Source organism: Patiria miniata, unplaced genomic scaffold (assembly GCF_015706575.1).
Source record: "Patiria miniata isolate m_02_andy unplaced genomic scaffold, ASM1570657v1 HiC_scaffold_30, whole genome shotgun sequence".
NCBI lineage: Eukaryota > Metazoa > Echinodermata > Asteroidea > Valvatida > Asterinidae > Patiria > Patiria miniata.
Window position 1 is genome coordinate 7527487 of NW_024037070.1, and position 22141 is coordinate 7549627.

Sequence of the window (22141 nt, forward strand, 5' to 3'; positions counted from 1 at the left end):
TATTTATATCGAAACCCAGCAATGATCCAGACCTGGCTTGCTCAGAAATTGAACACCAAGACAATACATTTCACATACTGCTTGGAGTATTTGCATTTTTCTCAGTATACTTGCTGCCATTAACATTGATGAGTTGGGCCTACTACAAGATACACGTCACTCTCAAACGACAAGCAAAAGCCCTGAACCTGCAACATGCAAGGGCAGCAGCCTATGATCTTGTGATTGCCAGACAGCGTCTTGTCAGCATGCTTACGATGGTCTTAGGAGCTCTGATCATCCTATGGACACCAATTAACACAAATTTTCTTGTCTGCATAAATCCAACATTTTCTTTTTGTGGTTCAAAAGGCTTCAAGTACTTCACAGCAGTTACTGATATTATGTTTTTTTTTAATTCAGTCATTAATCCCATCATCTACGAGTTTAAATACAAGAAATTCCAACAAGGACTCAAGCGAACTTTTTGTTTCTGTCACAAAAGCCACGGAGCTAACACAGTTGACATTGCGATGGTTCACCTATGAATACAGTTAGCATTGGTTGTATTCTGCAAGTTCACCATTTCTAAGCTATATAGGATAGTACAGTGTAGCATAGTAATGTACCAATCAGCCAGCACTGATTTCTTAACCGTAACCGCCCTGAATCCTTCAAAATTCTCTTTGTCAAAGTGGAGGAATTTGGAGGATTGAGGTTACATGGCAAAAGTGTGTTACTGTTTTCGTAGGATGCACTTTGTCAAGGTCTTGGGCCGGACCTAGTGTTGTTTTTGCTCAGCCATGCATAAATATAGGCCTGGATTATGCTTGAAATCCTCCATACTGCTCCGGGATGTCCCTGGCAAAGCCTCAACATAATGACAGTCACTGTCGCAGGATTTTGCAGGATTCAGGCAGTGATCAACCCTCCACGGACCATATTCAAGAAATAATGGAGGATTTGCAGGATTAAGGATGCTATTTTTCCATGAGGCTAATTGGAGGATTTTGCAGGATTGAGGCTACATCCTTGCAAAAAGGCCTAGGGAGTTAATTAGTGTTGAAGTAAATGTTGCTGCTTGTGTTCAACATACAAAATTGTTATTAAAACTCCAACTTTTTATCATCATCGTCTCAGAAAACTAGATGAGAAACTGGTTTATGTCAAGGAACCTCTATGAAAAAAAGAACACCTAAAGTAACATCTTTTGTCTAGTAGTTGCATTCAAGCACATACTGAATCTGGTTAGGGCCTATATTATTTTAATTGTGCGAGGCGATGTCTAGCATTATTGATTTGTTTGTGTTAGCAGATGTAAATTTTAACATTTGGATTTGCCCTTCACAGAAATAATTTTATAAGCACTGTATGCTTTCTCTGTGTTGTTCAAAAGCTTGTAAGTAAGAACATTCACAAGCTCGCTTGATCGGGTGGGACTCACACCCACAACCGCCTGCTACAGTTGTAACCCATGCAGACATCATCAGCTTTCTAGGTTTGAATGGCAGATTTGTTTCAGATATAAAGCAGAAGGTACTGCAATTAAAATGGTATTAGATTTTATATCCAGAAGTAGATCTTGCCTCGATGGTCAGGTTGCTAAGAAAGGCTATGCTATTTCCTTAAAAAACAACCCATTTCGATTCTTCTTGATCCAGGAGAAATTAAACAGTGACTAAATATCGGAAGAATACAGTCTACTCTCATTACTACAACACTGTGAAGACAAATTTTGGTAAGAGCAAACAAAAGGCAAAATGTGCTTTATGTGCACAATGAATGAGACCGGCCGGCACTCTACTTAATTCAAAATTCTGATAAAACAAACATTTTGGCTAGGTCCAGCAGAGTTTGTATTAACAAAGCCGACTGCATCTCTTTTGTCAAGTCACCAACGGCAGTAATTTGCAGCTCTAGTCTATACGTGACAGCAAGATATAAACGCACATTATCGCCATGTTTTTCTCTCACTCACTGTTTTCTAATTTAAGCTTTTAGCTTTATTAAATCCAAGTCATGCGATTCTGAGTCAAAAGATGCTGACTTCAGTGCAGGATATCACTCTGAGCGTCGTTTGCATACAATGTACAGTGAGCATAGTCATGATCAGCAAAGCTTTTCCTCAAGGCAAATATTTATTGTTGGACACACGGACTGTTTTGTAACAGATAGGGCTTCATTTATTGCCAGTCATTGTGGAAATCTTGTTGAATGAAGACCACAAAAAGCACTGATGAGAGTGTGCTTGGATGTTGCTCTGGATCATAGGTCTTTATGCCAAAAAACTCCATCATTATATTGTACATTGTATGTTCATCAAGTGTCGATTTAGGGCCATTACATGTGCATATTTTGGTCCAAAGAATCCTTCAATTGTTTTGGCCAGCTATAATCTGTGAACATTGTATCAACAGTATTTAACGATCAAATATGCCAGACACAACTTTTTCACCAACATCATTCCCCAAAATGTCAGCCATGAATTCAACCCAGCAACTCTCTGACAACACGGAGCCAACTATTGGTATAGGCAAGTGGGTTTGCCATTTGTTGATTGTAGAAGGAGTCATTGGTGTCTTGGGAAACCTCTTAGTGTGCTTCGTCATTCTACGTGTTAAATTCCTACACACTATGACAAACTACCTGCTGGTGAATTTGGCTGTGGCTGATATGCTGGTGTGTCTGGAGTGTATTTTTTATGGTCTAATATATTATGAAGACTGTAAAATAATTGACTATGTGCCCAAAACATTTGGTGGAAAGGTTGTTTTCTGCCGCTTCCTGCAATCTAACTTTTTGGGATGGGCTTTGTCCTATGCATCTGCTTACAATCTCTGCGTGGTAACATTCGAGAGATATGTTGCTTTAGTGCATCCACTACAGTATGCACGGAAACTCACAGCAACACGGATGAAAACTCTGATTGCTCTGATCTGGGTGACATCATTTCTATTTTCGTTACCATTTTTATTTATATCGAAACCCAGCAATGATCCAGACCTGGCTTGCTCAGAAATTGAATACCAAGACAATACATTTCACATTCTGCTTGGAGTATTTGCATTTTTCTCAGTATACTTGCTGCCATTAACATTGATGAGTTGGGCCTACTACAAGATACACGTCACTCTCAAACGACAAGCAAAAGCCCTGAACCTGCAACATGCAAGGGCAGCAGCCTATGATCTTGTGATTGCTAGACAGCGTCTTGTCAGCATGCTTACGATGGTCTTAGGAGCTCTGATCATCCTATGGACACCAATTAACACAAATTTTCTTGTCTGCATAAATCCAACATTTTCTTTTTGTGGTTCAAAAGGCTTCAAGTACTTCACAGCAGTTACTGATATTATGTTTTTTTTAAATTCAGTCATTAATCCCATCATCTACGAGTTTAAATACAAGAAATTCCGACAAGGACTCAAGCGAACTTTTTGTTTCTGTCACAAAAGCCATGGAGCTAACACAGTTGACATTGCGATGGTTCACCTATGAATACAGTTAGCATTGGTTGTATTCTGCAACTTCACCATTTCTAAGCTATATAGGATAGTACAGTGTAGCATAGTAATGTACCAATCAGCCAGCACTGATTTCTTAACCCTAACCGCCCTGAATCCTTCAAAATTCTCTTTGCCAAAGTGGAGGAATTTGGAGGATTGAGGTTACATGGCAAAAGTGCGTTACTGTTTTCGTAGGCTGCACTTTGTCAAGGTCTTGGGCTGGACCTTGTGTTGTTTTTGCTCAGCCATGCATACCTATAGGCCTGGATTATGCTTGAAATCCTCCATACTGCTCCGGCATGTCACTGGCAAAGCCTCAACATAATAACAGTCACTGTCGCAGGATTTTGAAGGATTCAGGCAGTGATCAAACCTCCACGGACCATATTCAACAAATAATGGAGGATTGGCAGGATTAAGGATGCTATTTTTCCATGAGGCCAATTGGAGGATTTTGCAGGATTGAGGCTACATCCTTGCAAAAAGACCTAGGGAGTTAATTAGTGTTAAAGTAAATGTTGCTGCTTGTGCTCAACATACAAAATTGTTATTAAAACTCCAACTTTTTATCATCATCGTCTCAGAAAACTAGATGAGAAACTGGTTTATGTCAAGGAACCTCTATGAAAAAAGAACACCTCAAGTAACATCTTTTGTCTAGTAGTTGCATTCAAGCACACACTGAATCTGGTTAGGGGCTATATTATTTTAATTGTGCGAGGCGATGTCTAGCATTATTGATTTGTTTGTGTTAGCAGATGTAAATTTTATCATTTGGATTTGCCCTTCACCAGTTCACAAAATTAATTTTATAAGCACTGTATGTTTTCTCTGTGTTGTTCAAAAGCTTGTAAGTAAGAACATTCACAAGCTCGCTTGATCGGGTGGGACTCGCACCCACAACCACCTGCTACAGTTGTAACCCATGCTGATATCATCAGCTTTCTAGATTTGACTGGCAGATTTGTTTCTGATATGAAGCAGAAGGTACTGCAATTAATATGGTATTAGATTTTATATCCAGAAGTAGATCTTGCCTCGATGGACAGATTGCTAAGAAAGGTTATGCTATTTCCTTAAAAAAAAAACACTTTGATTCTTCTTGATCCAGGAGAAATTAAACAGTGATTATAGATCGGAAGAATATCTCTTTACTCAAGTCATCAAAGAAGGCAGCATGGCAGATCCCTAAGTGACAGCCAGATATGCAGGTTATTGCCAATTTCCTCTCACTCATTATTTTCTAATTTGAGCTTTCATCCAATCAAATTCATCCGATTCTGAGTCAAAAGATGCTGACTTCAGCGCAGGATATCACTCTGAGCGTTGTTTGCATACAGGGAGCATGCTACATGATCAGCGAAGCGTTTCCTACAAGTGAGAATTTATTGCTGAATTCACAGACTGTTTTACAAGAGAAAGGGCTACTTTTATTAGCAGTCATTGTGGGAATCTCCTTGATAAAAGACCAAGAAAAGTACTGACGAGAATATGCTTAGATAATGCTCTGGAACACAGGTTTTTATGCCAAAAAAATCCATCATTATTGTACATTGTATGTTCATCAAGTGTCAATTTAGGGCCATGTGCATATTTTGGTCCAAAGAATCCTTCAACTGTTTTGGCCAGCTATAATCTGTGAACATTGTATCAACAGTATTTAACGATCGAATATGTCGGACACAACTTTTTCAGCAACACCATTCCCCAAAGTGTCAGCCATGAATTCAACCCAGCAATTCCTTGACAACATGGAGCCAACTACAGGTATAGGCAAGTGGGTTTGCCATTTGTTGATTGAAGAAGGAGTCATTGGTGTCTTGGGAAACCTCTTAGTGTGCTTCGTCATTCTACGTGTCAAATTCCTACACACTATGACAAACTACCTGCTGGTGAATTTGGCTGTGGCTGATATGCTGGTGTGTCTAGAGTGTATTTTTTATGGTCTAATATATTATGAAAACTGTAAAATAATTGACTATGTGCCCAAAACCTTTGGTGGAAAGGTTGTTTTCTGCTGCTTCCTGCAATCTAACTTTTTGGGATGGGCTTTGTCCTATGCATCTGCTTACAATCTCTGCGTGGTAACTTTCGAGAGATATGTTGCTTTAGTGCATCCACTACAGTATGCACGGAAACTCACAGCAACACGGATGAAAACTCTGATTGCTCTGATCTGGGTGACATCATTTCTATTTTCGTTACCATTTTTATTTACATTGAAACCCAGCAATGATCCAGACCTGGCTTGCTCAGAAATTGAATACCAAGACAATACATTTCACATTCTGCTTGGAGTATTTGCATTTTTTCTCAGTATACTTGCTGCCATTAACATTGATGAGTTGGGCCTACTACAAGATACACGTCACTCTCAAACGACAAGCAAAAGCCCTGAACCTGCAACATGCAAGGGCAGCAGCCTATGATCTTGTGATTGCCAGACAGCGTCTTGTCAGAATGCTTACGATGGTCTTAGGAGCTCTGATCATCCTATGGACACCAATTAACACAAATTTTCTTCTCTGCATAAATCCAACATTTTCTTTTTGTGGTTCAAAAGGCTTCAAGTACTTCGAAGCAATTACTTGTATTATGTTATATTTTAATTCAGTCATTAATCCCATCATCTATGAGTTGAAATACAAGAAATTCCGACAAGGACTCAAGCTAACTTTTTGTTGCTGTCACAAAAGCCACGGCGCTAACACAGTTGACATTGCGATGGTTCCCCTATGAATACAGTTAGCATTGGTTATATTCTGCAAGTTCACCATTTCTAAGCTATATAGGATAGTACAGTGTAGCATAGTAATGTACCAATCAGCCAGCACTGATTTCTTAACCCTAACCGCTCTGAATCCTTCAAAATTCTCTTTGCCAAAGTGGAGGAATTTGGAGGATTGCGGTTACATGGCAAAAGTGCGTTACTGATTTCGTAGGATGCACTTTGTCAAGGTCTTGGGCTGGACCTTGTGTTGTTTTTGCTCAGCCATGCATAACTATAGGCCTGGATTATGCTTGAAATCCTCCATACTACTCCGGAATGTCACTTGCCAAGCCTCAACAAAGACAGGCACTGTCGAAGGATTTTGCAGGATTCAGGCAGTGATCAACCCTCCACGGACCATATTCAAGAAATAATGGAGGATTTCCAGGATTAAGGATGCTATTTTTCCATGAGGCCAATTGGAGGATTTTGCAGGATTGAGGCTACATCCTAGCAAAAAGACCTAGGGTTAAAGTAAATGTTGCTGCTTGTGTTCAACATACAAAATTGTTATTAAAACTCCAACTTTTTATCATCATCTTCTCAGAAAACTAGATGAGAAACTGGTTTATGTCTAGGGACCTCAATGAAAAAAAGAATACCTAAAGTAACATCTTTCGTCTAGTAGTTGCATTCAAGCACACACTGAATCTGGTTAGGGCCTATATTATTTTAATTGTGTGAGGCAATGTCTAGCATTATTGATTTGTTTGTGTTGGCAGATGTAAATTTTAACATTTGGATTTGCCCTTCACAAAATTAATTTGATAAGCACTGTATGTTTTCTCTGTGTTGTTCAAAAGCTTGTAAATAAGAACATTCACAAGCTCGCTTGATCGGGTGGGACTCGCACCCACAACCGCCTGCTACAGTTGTAACCCATGCAGACATCATCAGCTTTCTAGGTTTGAATGGCAGATTTGTTTCTGATATGAAGCAGAAGGTACTGCAATTAAAATGGTATTAGATTTGATATCCAGAAGTAGATCTTGCCTTGATGGTCAGGTTGCTAAGTAAGGCTATGCTATTTCATTAAAAAAAAAAACCATTTCGATTCTTCTTGATCCAGGAGAAATTAAACAGTGACTAAATATCGGAAGAATACAGTCTACTCTCATGACTACAACAATGTGAAGACACATTTTGGTAAGAGCAAACAAAAGGCAACACGTGCTTTATGTGCACAATAAATGAGAGCGGCACTCTTCTTAATTCAAAATTCTGATAAAACAAACATTTGGGCTAGGTCCGGCAGAGTTTGTATTAACAGAGTCGACTGCATCTCTTTTGTCAAGTCACCAACGGCAGTAATTTGCAGCTCTAGTCTATACGTGACAGCAAGATATAAACGCACATTATCGCCATTTTTTTCTCTCACTCACTGTTTTCTAATTCAAGCTTTTAGTTTTATAAAATCCAAGTCATGCGATTCTGAGTCAAAAGATGCTGACTTCAGTGCAGGATATCACTCTGAGCGTCGTTTGCATACAGTGAGCATAGTCATGATCAGCAAAGCTTTTCCTAAAGGCAAACATTTATTGTTGGACACACGGACTATTTTGTAACAGATAGGGCTTCATTTATTGCCAGTCATTGTGGAAATCTTGTTGATTGAAGACCAGAAAAAGCACTGATGAGAGTGTGCTTGGATGTTGCTCTGGATCACAGGTTTTTATGCCAAAAAACTCCATCATTATATTGTACATTGTATGTTCATCAAGTGTCGATTTAGGGCCATTACATGTGCATATTTTGGTCCAAAGAATCCTTCAATTGTTTTGGCCAGCTATAATCTGTGAACATTGTATCAACACTATTTAACAATCAAATATGCCGGACACAACTTTTTCAGCAACATCATTCCCCAAAATGTCAGCCATGAATTCAACCCAGCAACTCTCTGACAACACGGAGCCAACTATTGGTATAGGCAAGTGGGTTTGCCATTTGTTGATTGTAGAAGGAGTCATTGGTGTCTTGGGAAACCTCTTAGTGTGCTTCGTCATTCTACGTGTTAAATTCCTACACACTATGACAAACTACCTGCTGGTGAATTTGGCTGTGGCTGATATGCTGGTGTGTCTGGAGTGTATTTTTTATGGTCTAATATATTATGAAGACTGTAAAATAATTGACTATGTGCCCAAAACATTTGGTGGAAAGGTTGTTTTCTGCCGCTTCCTGCAATCTAACTTTTTGGGATGGGCTTTGTCGTATGCATCTGCTTACAATCTCTGCGTGGTAACATTCGAGAGATATGTTGCTTTAGTGCATCCACTACAGTATGCAAGGAAACTCACAGCAACACGGATGAAAATTCTGATTGCTCTGATCTGGGTGACATCATTTCTATTTTCGTTACCATTTTTATTTATATTGAAACCCAGCAATGATCCAGACCTGGCTTGCTCAGAAACTGAATACCAAGACGATACATTGCTGATTTTGCTTCAAATTTATACAGTTTTCTCATCATACTTGCTACCACTTACATTGATGAGTTGGGCCTACTACAAGATACACGTCACTCTCAAAAGACAAGCAAAAGCCCTGAACCTGCAACATGCAAGGGCAGCAGCCTATGATCTTGTGATTGCTAGACAGCGTCTGGTTAGCATGCTTATGATGGTCTTAGGAGCTCTGATCATCCTATGGACACCAGTTGGCATAAGTTTTCTTCTCTGCACGAATCCAACTTTTTCTTTTTGTGGTTCAAAAGGCTTCAAGTACTTCACAGCAATTACTGATATTATGTTATATTTCAATTCGGTCATTAATCCCATCATCTATGAGTTGAAATACAAAAAATTCCAACAAGGACTCAAGCAAACTTTTTGTCGCTGTCGCAAAAGCCATGGAGCTAACGCAGTTGATGTTGCGATGGTTCCCCTATGAATACAGTCAGCATTGGTTATATTCTGCAAGTTCACCATTTCTAAGCTATCGAGTGGCTCAGCGTGGAATGGGAGGAATATTATCGCAAGGTAAAATCTGGATTTTTCCATTTCACGAGGCGAAGCCGAGTGAACTGGTTGCAAAGAAAGTTTATGCTATTTCCTTAAAAAAACCATTTCGATTCTTCTTGATCCAGGAGAAATTAAACAGTGATTATAGATCGGAAGAATATCTCTTTACTCAAGTCATCAAAGAAGGCAGCATGGCAGATCCCTAAGTGACAGCCAGATATGCAGGTTATTGCCAATTTTCTCTCACTCATTATTTTCTAATTTGAGCTTTCATCCAATCCAATTCATCCGATTCTGAGTCAAAAGATGCTGACTTCAGTGCAGGATATCACTCTGAGCGTTGTTTGCATACAGTGAGCATGCTACATGATCAGCAAACGTTTTCCTACAAGTGAGAATTTATTGCTGGATACACAGACTGTTTTACAACAGAAAGGGCTACTTTTATTAGCAGTCACTGTGGGAATCTCCTTGATAAAAGACCAAGAAAAGTACTGACGAGAATATGCTTAGATAATGCTCTGGAACACAGGTTTTTATGCCAAAAAAATACATCATTATTGTACATTGTATGTTCATCAAGTGTCGATTTAGGGCCATGTGCATATTTTGGTCCAAAGAATCCTTCAACTGTTTTGGCCAGCTATAATCTGTGAACATTGTATCAACAGTATTTAACGATCGAATATGTCGGACACAACTTTTTCAGCAACACCATTCCCCAAAGTGTCAGCCATGAATTCAACCCAGCAACTCCTTGACAACATGGAGCCAGCTACCGGTATAGGCAAGTGGGTTTGCCATTTGTTGATTGCGGAAGGAGTCATTGGTGTCTTGGGAAACCTCTTAGTGTGCTTCGTCATTCTACGTGTTAAATTCCTACACACTATGACAAACTACCTGCTGGTGAATTTGGCTGTGGCTGATATGCTGTCGTGTCTAGAGTGTATTCTTAGTGGTCTAATATATTATGAAGACTGTAAAATAATTGACTATGTGCCCAAAACCTTTGGTGGAAAGGTTGTTTTCTGCCGCTTCCTGCAATCTTACTTTTTGGGATGGGCTTTGACGAATGCATCTGCTTACAATCTCTGCGTGGTAACATTCGAGAGATACGTTGCTTTAGTGCATCCACTACAGTATGCAAGGAAACTCACAGCAACACGGATGAAAATTCTGATTGCCCTGATCTGGGTGACATCATTTCTATTTCTGTTACCATTTTTATTTACATTGAAACCCAGCAATGATCCAGACCTGGCTTGCTCAGAAACTGAACACCAAGATGATACATTGCTGATTTTGCTTCAAATTTATACATTTTTCTCATCATACTTGCTACCACTAACGTTGATGAGTTTGGCCTACTACAAGATACATGTCACTCTCAAAAGACAAGCAAAAGCCCTGAACCTGCAACATGCAAGGGCAGCAGCCTATGATCTTGTGATTGCCAGACAGCGTCTTGTCAGCATGCTTATGATCGTCTTAGGAGCTCTGATCATCCTATGGACACCAGTTGGCACAAGTTTTCTTCTCTGCATGAATCCAACATTTTCTTTTTGTGGTTCAAAAGGCTTCAAGTACTTCAGAGCAATTACTGAAATTATGTTATATTTCAATTCAGTCATTAATCCCATCATCTATGAGTTGAAATACAAGAAATTCCGACAAGGACTCAAGCTAACTTTTTGTTGCTGTCACAAAAGCCATGGAGCTAACGCAGTTGACGTTGCGATGGTTCCACTATGAATACAGTCAGCATTGGTTATATTCTGCAAGTTCACCATTTCTAAGCTAAATAGGATAGTATACAAATATTGAGTGGCTCAGCGTGGAATGGGAGGAATATTATCACAAGGTAAAATCTGGATTTTTCCATTTCACGAGGCGAAGCCGAGTGAACTGGTTGCAAAGAAAGTTTATGCTATTTCCTTAAAAAAAAAACCACTTTGATTCTTCTTGATCCAGGAGAAATTAAACAGTGATTATAGATCGGAAGAATATCTCTTTACTCAAGTCATCAAAGAAGGCAGCATGGCAGATCCCTATTAGTGACAGCCAGATAGGCAGGTTATTGCCTTTTTTTCCCACTGATTATTTTCTAATTTGAGTTTTCATCCAATCCAATTCATCCGATGATGAGTCCAAAGATGCCGACTTCAGTGCAGGATATCACTCTGTGCATTGGAACCGGGTACTGGGGTATCTGGGTACCAGGGTATCCGGGTACACAGGTATCCGGGTACTGGGGTATCTGGGTACCGGGGTATCCGGGTACACAGGTATCAGGGTATAGGGGTATCCGGGTATCTGGGTACCAGGGTATCCGGGTACACAGGTATCAGGGTAAAGGGGTATCCGGGTACTGGGGTATCTGGGTACCGGGGTATCCGGGTACATAGGTATCCGGGTACCGGGGTATCTGGGTACTGGGGTATCCGGGTACACAGGTTTCAGGGTATAGGGGTATCCGGGTACTGGGGTATCTGGGTACCAGGGTATCCGGGTACACAGGTATCAGGGTAAAGGGGTATCCGGGTACATGGGTATCTGGGTACCGGGGTATCCGGGTACACAGGTATCAGGGTATAGGGGTATCCGGGTACCGGGGTATCTGGGTACTGGGGTATCCGGGTACACAGGTATCAGGGTATAGGGGTATCCGGGTACTGGGGTATCCGGGTACTGGGGTATCCGGGTACACAGGTATCAGGGTAAAGGGGTATCCGGGTACTGGGGTATCTGGGTACCAGGGTATCTGGGTACCAGGGTATCCGGGTACACAGTTATCAGGGTATAGGGGTATCTGGGTACTGGGGTATCTGGGTACTAGGGTATCTGGGTACCCGGGTACACAGGTATCAGGGTAAAGGGGTATCCGGGTACTGGGGTATCCGGGTACACAGGTATTAGGGTATAGGGGTATCCGGGTACCGGGGTATCTGGGTACCGGAGTTCCTGACCGCTGATGTCAGGAACTGGTTCCCAATGATTTTGATTGATTGGATTTTGGATTTTGGATTTTGATTTTGATTTTCAATTTGATTGATTGATTGATTGATTGATTTACCCAGGGTATGCCCAAACAGTTTAAAACTGGTTTCCATTGGGGGCCCTGCATACAATAAATAATGACTACAAACATGTACATGTATATACAACACATTACAAATACAATACAATTCAATACAATGGTATAAAACATTATTTGATTAAAATGCATAGTTGTTAAGCAAATATTGTAAGTACAATATATTTTAAATCTATTATAACTACATGTACAGTGTGAAGGCTTTACTATAAGGTGGATTCAGTGAACACAAAAAATTTGGATCTACATGTATCTTGTAACATCAAGAACAAAATATATCGCTGTAACTATATTCGCTGATTACGGGAGGGGCGAAAACCCCAAGAAAAACCCTTTTGGGAGAAAACACGGGAAAATTCCCATCCGGCTCCTTATTATGGATGGAATTGAGTACCGGTAACCTACTATTTGAGTAATTCTTCAACAATGAAAAAAGAAGATTTTGAATGTCAGGTTGCATAAAAAAAACCAACAGATTGATGTTTGTGACGCTTGTGAAAAATACAATGGACCGATCCAGTAAGCACCGCCCCATGGTGTTCTGACCAATCACAGCCGTGATTTATGTCCGACATGCGTGCACAAAAGTCCGACATGCGTGCACGCGCGTATGATGCGCGCGGCAGGAAAATGCAGCGTGGCATTGGAGAAGAGCACGTGTTAATTTACCCACGTGCACGCACTGGGCGGAGCTTACTGGATCAGTCCATTTGCACCTTGTATTGAGCTTGCTGTACAAAAGTATCTTGCTGTAATGACGCAGGTGTGGTAGTATTATCGTGCGGATCTTTATGTACAATCAGTACAGCAACTTCCGAGATTTAAATTTTGGGTTGGGTTTATTTTACGGGTACCCGGGAGACAGGTACTCATATTTTTTTTCAATCGTAAATTTTTTTTCTACCTGTAAATACACACCCTACAGTTTTGAGATATTCCTGATATAAAATGACACAATATTCTAAACCAACAAGTTTTGCCTGTATGGCTATTGCATGTTTCTTACGTGTGTGGCAGTGGCAGTGCAGTATACGACTTGACTGTGGGGAAGTTAAATACTATGTCTGTACATTGATCGGCCTTTGATAAAATAGAAATCTTTTTGGGGCAGTTTTCCCGCGCTCCAACCAAACGACTATTTCATTATCGTCTTGGAATTATTTTCTGTGTACATGGTATATGTTTAAATGCCTTTTTATGTATTGAATAAATGTGAAACGGAATTTTTCAGCCTGAAACGGAATTCAGGATTTTTGAAAACGGAAATTGCACTTTTCTGAAACGGAAAATCATTGGCCCTATAAAACTGTACGATTACAGTGAAGGGAATCAGGTTTTTTTAATTTAATTTTTAATTTTTTAAATTATTTTATTATAGGTGTATATATAACTTTTTGAAGGATTTGTGTCACTTATTTTAACATCTCATTTTGGAATTTAAGTAGGGTTATGACATTGTATGTAGGTAAAGTTACTTCACTAACGGTACAAATGTCTTCGTTTCCATGCCTTATTTCATAGCGTTGCCAAAAAAGTTGTGCTGACAATAGCAGAAAATTGAGCTAACCATAAGCACTATTTCACGGCATGGATGTACGGTTGAGCGCGCATGGAGATTTCTTTTACCTCAATGATTTAAGCAACTTTTTCCTCTGAGGTAAGTGTGGCTTTTGTGTGCTTACTGATGCTTACGGTCTGCATGAAATAGACATAGGCTCTGTTAGCAGAGAATGGCATGCTTAGCAGCGCTATGAATTTGATCGTCTGCTTCAATAGCAGCGCTAGCACATGATTTTCTGCTAACAGGGCATTTGTCTATTTCATGGAGACCGAAAGCACAGCAAAAGGCACCTTTTCGTCAGCGGAAAGCGTTGCTTCAATTAGTGATGTAACAATAGAAATATCCATGAACGCGCATCTGTTAGCACATCCACGTCATGAAAAGGTGTTTAAGGCAAGCACAAGTTTTTAAGTAGTAAGCACAACTGTTCTGCTAACTGTTATTGCAGCACCATGAAATTAGCCCTGGATTTGTTTTTTTCCCTACAATGTAATAGATTTAACAAACAATTTACCTCTAATACATGCATCTCATTATTGAATGCGATAATTTAGCAAAGCAGCAGTAACATTGATGAGTTTTTGAGCTTGAGCCCTTACCACCTTAGATAGATTCCGTTCTAAGATGGAAGTTTTCTCTGTTTTGTCGAGCGTTCCCTTCATGTAATATGTCGATTTATATAAAATGTTCTTCTTTTTTTAATATTGATGCAGTCATTTACTAGAATTTACCAGATTGAAGTCAGTGTGGTAAGGCCAAAAAAAAAAAATAAGTCGGTCTCTGGTCAGCGCGCGTTGATTTTAATCATGCGCGTCGATCTTTTTTTATTCCAAAATGTTCTGCGGTAGCTCCAACAGCGCCCTCTATTTCCGCACCTCCTCAATTTGTTTACCAAAGAGCACCAAGGAATGGGAATTTGCACAAGGCAAATGATTGAAAGCACCAAGGCAAATTATGGAGGACACCAATGTACATGAGGACACCAAAAAAGCAAAATAGTACCCCACCTTGTCTGTATAATCCAAGCTTGAAGAAAAAAAAAAAAAAAAAAAAAAAAAAAAAAAAAAAAAAGCCGCGTGGCCGCGTCAATTCCGGAACTTTGGTCTGACCAGAGACCGAATATTTGTTTTTTTGGCCTAAGCAGCTATTTTTTTTTTTGGTTATGTGCCTTGTGAATTTATTCTACAGGGTGAGTAAAAAAAACGAAACCCAAATGTCGGGACCATTGTTTTAGTAAAGTTCTGCATGTAGCACTTTCAAAATCTAAGATATGAAAGCCAAATTCATAAGCTTTCTTTTATCATTACAATCACTCATGTACTTTTCAAGTTACGGAATTTTAAACACAACCACCGTTTTAAAGTTCTGTCCACGGATCACAAAAAGTTAAGTTTTCTTTCAGCAAAACAAAAACAAATCACATCATGGGGATTTGTGTGAATTGTTTTTCGTTTTGCTGAAAGAATGCACACTTCGTGTTTAAAAATTCTGTAACTTGAAAAGTACATGAGTGATTTGAATGATTCTTGTACTAAAAGAAAGTTTATGAATTGGGCTTTCATATCCTAGATTTTGAAAGTGCTACATGCAGAACTGCACTAAAACAATATTCCCAACATTTGGGTTTCGCCTTTTTGACTCACCCTGTATTGCATGAGTTAGTCTGTGAGGATTACTGCGACGGCTATGCCTGCAAATGTTTTTCAACTAGTACAGAAAAAAGGTAACAAAGTGTCAAACTTAAAAAGTAAGATAGCAATATGGAAAGCGAGAGATTTCACTTTTTGTTAGGTCTGAGAGGCAGTAATTTCTATGTAGTGAATGTTTTTGTGAAGTTTAAAGCGAAAATTAAAGGTTTAAAAATTCTTTGCTATACTCCTCTCTGTATTTGTGAAGATACTTCTTCACTTTCGTCAGGTTTTTCGTCGCCATTTTTTATCGCACCAGTCTACTGTGACATGTGTACAAAAACAACTGCGTTCCGGTGTCTCATGACAAACCGACTCCTTTAAAAATTGGACTCCGTTTTCCTATTGGTTGATCTCTTTCATGAGACCAGTCGCTCCCCCTGTTATCATATATCGCATCCGCAATACTTCCACTGAGACCACATTTCCCCATGGTTGGACATTCACACTACACTGGTCCCACGGTGTGCGTGTGACAACCGTATGGTATCCATCTGACAAGTGCGATGTCTGCAACAATTCGCTGGTGACAGACTATTCACTGGTAAACGTTTTAAACCTTTGAAAGTACATACTCTTGCAGTTTACCAGTTGTGTAGACTTGATTCCAGACCCACTGTATGCCTGAGAATCCTAACCACCACAACATAAACTATCGACATTTGAAATGTGCATTACTGATCGGTGCTCCTCCACGCTGCAAAGCGCAGGGAAATGGATTAGACATGTAAGGAGTCTAATTCTTCCAATGTGTGCATGCTACATGTTAGCCTATATTTACATTTTATGCACGTAATTTTCAGTTTAAGAAAAGTGGAGACATTAAAGACAAATTATTCTTATGCTGACTTTGATTAAAACTCACCCTGTTGCAATTAAAAAATACAGTAAGTAAAAAAAATTGTACGCACAAAGTGACAATCCGGGAGATTTTTAAGATGTGCCGGGAGTCGGAAGATCGACCGATTTTCGGGAGTCTTCCGCAAAATCCGGGAGAGTTGGCAGGTCTGCTATATGGCAAAAGTGCGTTGCTGATTTTGGAGGATGCACTGTGTCAAGGTCTTGGGCCGGACCTTGTGTTGTTTATGCTCAGCCGTGCGTAAATTTAGGACTATATTATACTTGAAATCCTGCGCACTGCTCCAGAATGTCATTGGCTCTGCCTCAACATATTGACAGTGATTGCCTGAGGATTTGCAGGATTGAGGCAGTGGTCTCCCCTCCAAAGACCACATTCAAGAAATAACGGATTATTTTGGAGGATTGAGCTGTATGCAATTTTTACATGGAGGCAGTTGGAGGATTTTGCAGGATTGAGGTTGAATCCTAGCAAAAATGCCTAGGGAGTTTAGGGTTAAGCAACGGATAAATATTTTTCAACTTACCTGGATTTTGATGTCACCATGTTCGGTTATTCGTGCCTGGCAGTTGGGCTCCACAACTATGGTGCTGTTCTTCTCAATCAAGATGGCGGGGCCTTCAATGGTATGGTCAGATGACAGGTCCTCCAGGAGATAGAGCTTGGTGTCCCAATACTTGACGTCAAAGTAACACTTCGTCACCTTGATAAGGATTTTTGGAAGGAAAGAGATAGAAATGTAGGAAGCATGCAATTTAGGAACACGCAATTTAGATAACACAATAAAACACTGAGTTGTAGAGCTTGGTTGCTATCGTCTCAGACTTTTTTTCACGTATATTTCTGGGATTCATGGCCTTCTGTAGCCGATTTCACGAAACTTTACACAATGCCAGAAGAGCAGTCCTATTCTCAGAAATCAAGGGAATTAAATTTTTTTAAAAGACAAAGACAGAGATAAATCTGAAGTTAAGAAGACCCAATAGGTGTAACGAGGCTTTGCCTCGCCAACTTCGCGGGATAGGCAGCTTCGCCGCATGTCACCCACTTTGCAGGGAGAGAGGCGGCTTTGCCCCCTGTCGCCCACTTTCACGGGCAAGTCACCCACTTCAGGGGAAAAACGCCTGCTTCGCAGTGCCCGCTTAACAGGTGAACATCTCATGAACACATATACTTGTTCTAAAATTGTGGGCGCTACACACTTAATGGGCGATACTTTATCATGAGGATTGAAGACACTGTGGGGACAGTAAAAAAGTCCCCATAACTTGGTCCTAATTTCCCTAACAAGGAAATTTCAATAGCAGTGATAAAACAGTCAGTGCCACTTGTGCAAACGCTGCCAAGTTTGCGAACTGTAAGCATCGGTGGCGTTACGTGGAACACACCCCTGGTTTCCATACGAAAAAGCACATGTGTGAGCAAAGTGTAACGTCATCTCAGTACTAATGTTTTCCAGATATTGCATTTGTTCGTGGCTTTAGTGTAAACACGCCACTTAGTCTCCACTTACCACTTGAAACTTGGGCTTCTGGTTGCTTGGCCTGAGATGTCTGTCGTCCACCATGTCCGTCTTACCGACACCGCGTACTCTGATGTCGTCTACAACGATTGGCCGGCCCGGGATGGTGAAGCCAAACTCTCGCTTGTACCTTTAGAGGGAACAAAAGGCCGATCTGTTAGGCTCCGCCCATGGACAACAACATGTGCACCACTCAAATGCCACACTGGCCAGCCGAGGGCGTCACACGCACTTGCGTGCATGTTTTAGAGCGCCCTCATTCATTTTAGAATAAAGCCCATTACCTTGAGTTGAATGCTAACTCAAAATCCCCATGGCGGCACGTAGTCTGACTGGCCGGGTAGTCAGCAGCTGAACACATGAGGGCGCAATCCGTTCTATCGTAGCGCAGGTGCAGATAGGGCTCCGTTTCAATCTGGGATCTGCATCAGGTACAAACAAAAATTGACATAAAGTCACACCACTAAAAGAGTAAGCGCTTTCTTGTGTACCTTACAGTGAAACTGTTAAGCACTTTTGTATTTGCCGCTCAAGATTGAACGTGATTCTGCTTCATGTGCCCAGAACATCCTTCCTTGGATGCGTACAGGAAGACTCTTCAAAAATATTTATTTGATACTTGATTCATGTTTCCAGATTATTTCTAGTTACTGTTCAGCACTGTGAAACCATTTATGAGTAAGAGCGCTTTATAAATGACTTTATTGTTTTGTAATGTGTTGTGTTTTTTACAAAACAGCATTTTTTTTCTCCATTAATTGTTCTTTGCAATGGGATTGGGGATCTTGTTTCACAATGGCAGTGGGCTTCAGAACTGTTTTTAGGGGTGATCATCTTTGGAGGGAAAAATCAACCAAAAGTGATCGGTTAACCACCAAAAAAATTGAACAGAAAATAAAAGGTAAATCAAGCTTTAATTTCATGTTGCCTGTGAGAGTTGCAAGCAGTTTCCTGATTTTTTTTAATTAGGGGTATTTATCACTGGTGGCAAGTGAATTTATTTACTGGTCTGTACTCTTAGAAGTTTCACGACTTCAGCCCCTGTTCTTACCTTGCAAATCCCTGAGCCTGTAGTTCTTGTACACACTGCCTGGTTAGCTCGTCGATCCGGTCGTCAATTTTAGCCAGGGAGCTGGGTTCGTATCGCAATGCACAGGGTTCCTGGGCCTCATGTACTACATCAGCTAAGGCCATACCATAGGCCGACAGAATACCAGAGTACCTACGGCAAAAATAACACAGTGTATATGTGAGCAAATCTCAAATAATAACGTTAAAGGGAAGATACAACATTTGCAAACATCACAAAACGAAACGATCGAATTATCACAAAATACCGTACTGGATTGTTAGGGAATGACAGTCTAAAACATTCTGTAAAATCGTGGCTCCTGGTGTGCTGTCATTTTCAAGAAAAATGGGATTTTTCCAACGCTGGTCGGCCGACCAGCGTTGGAGAAAACTGGCTTTTTTCAAAAAGTGCTCCTAATTTTTCATAATTAGTTAATTCGCGTTTTCTTTGCAATTGATTACACACCTGTGAAGGGGTACAAGCCTGCTAGACTGATTCTCTGACCTTACAATTCCGCAAAGTTTATAAATTGCTCTGTTTCATCTTAAGTGGGGTCAGGGAACCAGACTACAAGAACATGATTGGTTTTCTTGGTTTTTCAGCATCTACAAGCCCAAATCGTGAAACAAGTCATTTTAACAATATTTGCTATAACATACTAATCCTCCAAATCCATTTATTTCTGAAAATTGCAGCAAAAGCAAATGTGGTACATTCCCTTTAAAGGTAGGGTATATCATTTGTGCATTGCTTTTTCGTTAAAAAGCAACAAAAGTGCTAAAAACCTAAAGAAGGGTGCTGAACAACTAACCTGATGAAGTAACAGCTCAGTGAATGCTGTATATTCCAAGAAACAATATTCTAGGTTCTCAATTTCAATTCAAAAGTTGCCGAGTCATGTTTTGAATTGCGACCAAAATCAGCGTCCAGGACACGTTCTCATTCAGCTGATTGCAGCTACGCGACGTCACAAACTGAACTGACGAAGTACAGCAACCGTGCGCACGTGTGCATCGTGTCAACGCTTGAGCGCACTCATTCAGGGCATCGCCGAATTAAAAATGAACTACTAATTTCCAAAAATGCGTCTAAAGACGCATCTTTCGAAATGACATTCTTTTATTGTTTTCTTCAAAACGACAGCATGCCAGAAAGAATAATTTCACATGGAGATTTAGTGCCATTACTATTTTTAAACCAAGTATGCTTTTCACAATAATTTTGTCAGTTACTTTTTGGATAGCTGCAAATGATATACTCTACCTTAACCAACAAAGGCGAACAGTCTTCCTGAGCCGTTTACTATGTTTTTCGATATGGCCAACACACGAACAGTGAACGTAATGATCCTGTCGGAGATAAGAGTCTGCATTTTGTACCCTCCCAGTAAGTTCATTTTGACAACACTTTTTCTATGACATTATCGTTCCATTTGCGGTTGTCACATTTGCAAGTCCTAGCTTGTGAACACAAACACGTTCGCATGACTGGAACACTCCCTCGGTTTCAGGTCACCTGGAGTGCCTCACATGAGTAAACCATGAAAACCTTCAACTTTTTTCAGTGCGTTCAGAGAACAGGGAGGAAGGGTACAACTGACCTGTGAATGAAGACAGTTGACATGCCCAATGACCTGGCTATGTCACAAGCGTGCTGGCCTCCTGCGCCGCCAAAGCAGGCTAGCACATGGCGCGAGGTGTCGTGCCCCTTGGCCTGAAGAGACACAATAACAACTGACCTGAGATATTGGGCCTCTTGGGCAAAGACTTAACCTTGTAAAGTACGGGGTGAGTAAAAAAAAAAATGAAACCCAAATGTTGGGACCATTGTTTTAAGGAAGTTCTGCATGTAGCATTCTCAAAATCTAGGTTATAAAAGCCCAATTCATAAGCTTTCTTTCAGTACAAGAATCATTCAAATCACTTATGGTTTTTTCAAGTTACGGACTTTTAAACACAACCAACGTTTTAAAGTTCTGTCCTCGGAACACAAGAAGGTTAAAGTGTTCTTTCAGCAAAACGAAAACAAATCACATAGGGATGCGTGTGAATTGTTTTCGTTTTGCTGAAAGAAGGCACACCTATTTGGTGATCCGTGGACAGAACCTTAAAACGGTGGTTGTGTTTAAAATTCCGTAACTTGAAAAGTACATGAGGGATTTGAATGATTCTTGTACTAAAAGAAAGCTTACGAAATGGGCTTTCATAAACTAGATTTTGAAAGTGCTACATGCAGAACTTCAATAAAATAATAGTCCCGACATTTGGGTTTCGGTTTTTTTAAAACTCATCATGTACAGAACAGCTGCCGTTCATTTTTGTAATTGTGCTCTACATGATTCTAGAGATTCAAAAAAATGTTTTGTTTCTTATTTTGTGATATTTTTGCCAACAAGATATAAACAGTGTGTGCTGGTCCCCGAGGCAAGCCTAGTATCTTCTTTGAGCTTGGCTGACTGACTGACTCCCCTTGTGACTTACACTGATTAGGGAGCAGCTTTACGAGACTTGCTTAATAGAGTGATAATAAGCCAGAGATATAATTACCTGAGTCAGAGCTCTGATTGGTCGACACATGGTCTCGTTGGCAACGTTAATGAATCCCATGGCAACCTCCTCCATGCTCATTGGATCTTTCTTGGTTCCCTCCGGCTGGGAGGCCAAGAACTCGTTCACCTTTAAACGGAAAAGACAATTGGCCATATTTTTGAGTGAATGAGGAGGATGCTGTCACTACACAATTTTTTTGTACAAAATTAAGACAGGTAATGTAACTTTAATATAGCTCAGTGCTCTTCACTGAAGTTTGCACTGGGCAGCTGATTTGTCCTTCAGGTAGGTAATGTTCTAAATTGTTCAGTTTTTTGTACGAGCCTACGTAGTAAATAAATTTTAACAAACAATATTTTACCTCCTGAGTGAGTTTCATGAATGCATTGACAGACGCCTCCATGTCCAATGGTTGGTCCTCTGTCTTGCCAAATATACTTGGGAAGAACTCTGGACGCAGACGACCCAAGACAAGGTTAGCATCTGTCACACACAGGGGTCCACCTACATGAAGATAAAAATGTATACGATACTTAAACCAGAGCGCTGTTTTCAGTTTTGCAAATCTTTACTTT

The 22141-nt window shown here is 40.3% G+C and overlaps 2 protein-coding genes across 4 annotated transcripts in view; one reads left to right on the forward strand and one right to left on the reverse strand.

Moving 5' to 3' along the window:
• LOC119739407 (5-oxoprolinase-like) overlaps nucleotides 1-22141 on the reverse strand; it is a 47845-nt gene that overhangs the window by 14260 nt on the left and 11444 nt on the right. For all 3 annotated transcript variants that reach the window (XM_038214350.1, XM_038214351.1, XM_038214352.1), the window contains 7 exons: nucleotides 21928-22070; nucleotides 21564-21692; nucleotides 20618-20730; nucleotides 18997-19167; nucleotides 18230-18367; nucleotides 17937-18075; nucleotides 16950-17126 (listed from right to left, as the gene is read on the reverse strand). In XM_038214350.1, coding sequence (XP_038070278.1) covers nucleotides 16950-17126; nucleotides 17937-18075; nucleotides 18230-18367; nucleotides 18997-19167; nucleotides 20618-20730; nucleotides 21564-21692; nucleotides 21928-22070 — 1010 coding nt within the window. The remainder of the gene's footprint in view (nucleotides 1-16949; nucleotides 17127-17936; nucleotides 18076-18229; nucleotides 18368-18996; nucleotides 19168-20617; nucleotides 20731-21563; nucleotides 21693-21927; nucleotides 22071-22141) is intronic.
• Nucleotides 5071-6333, forward strand: LOC119739408 (neuromedin-U receptor 2-like). The gene is given in 2 exon segments (XM_038214353.1): nucleotides 5071-5803; nucleotides 5805-6333. Coding segments are annotated over 2 exon segments (1065 nt in total). The 5' UTR covers nucleotides 5071-5158; the 3' UTR covers nucleotides 6225-6333.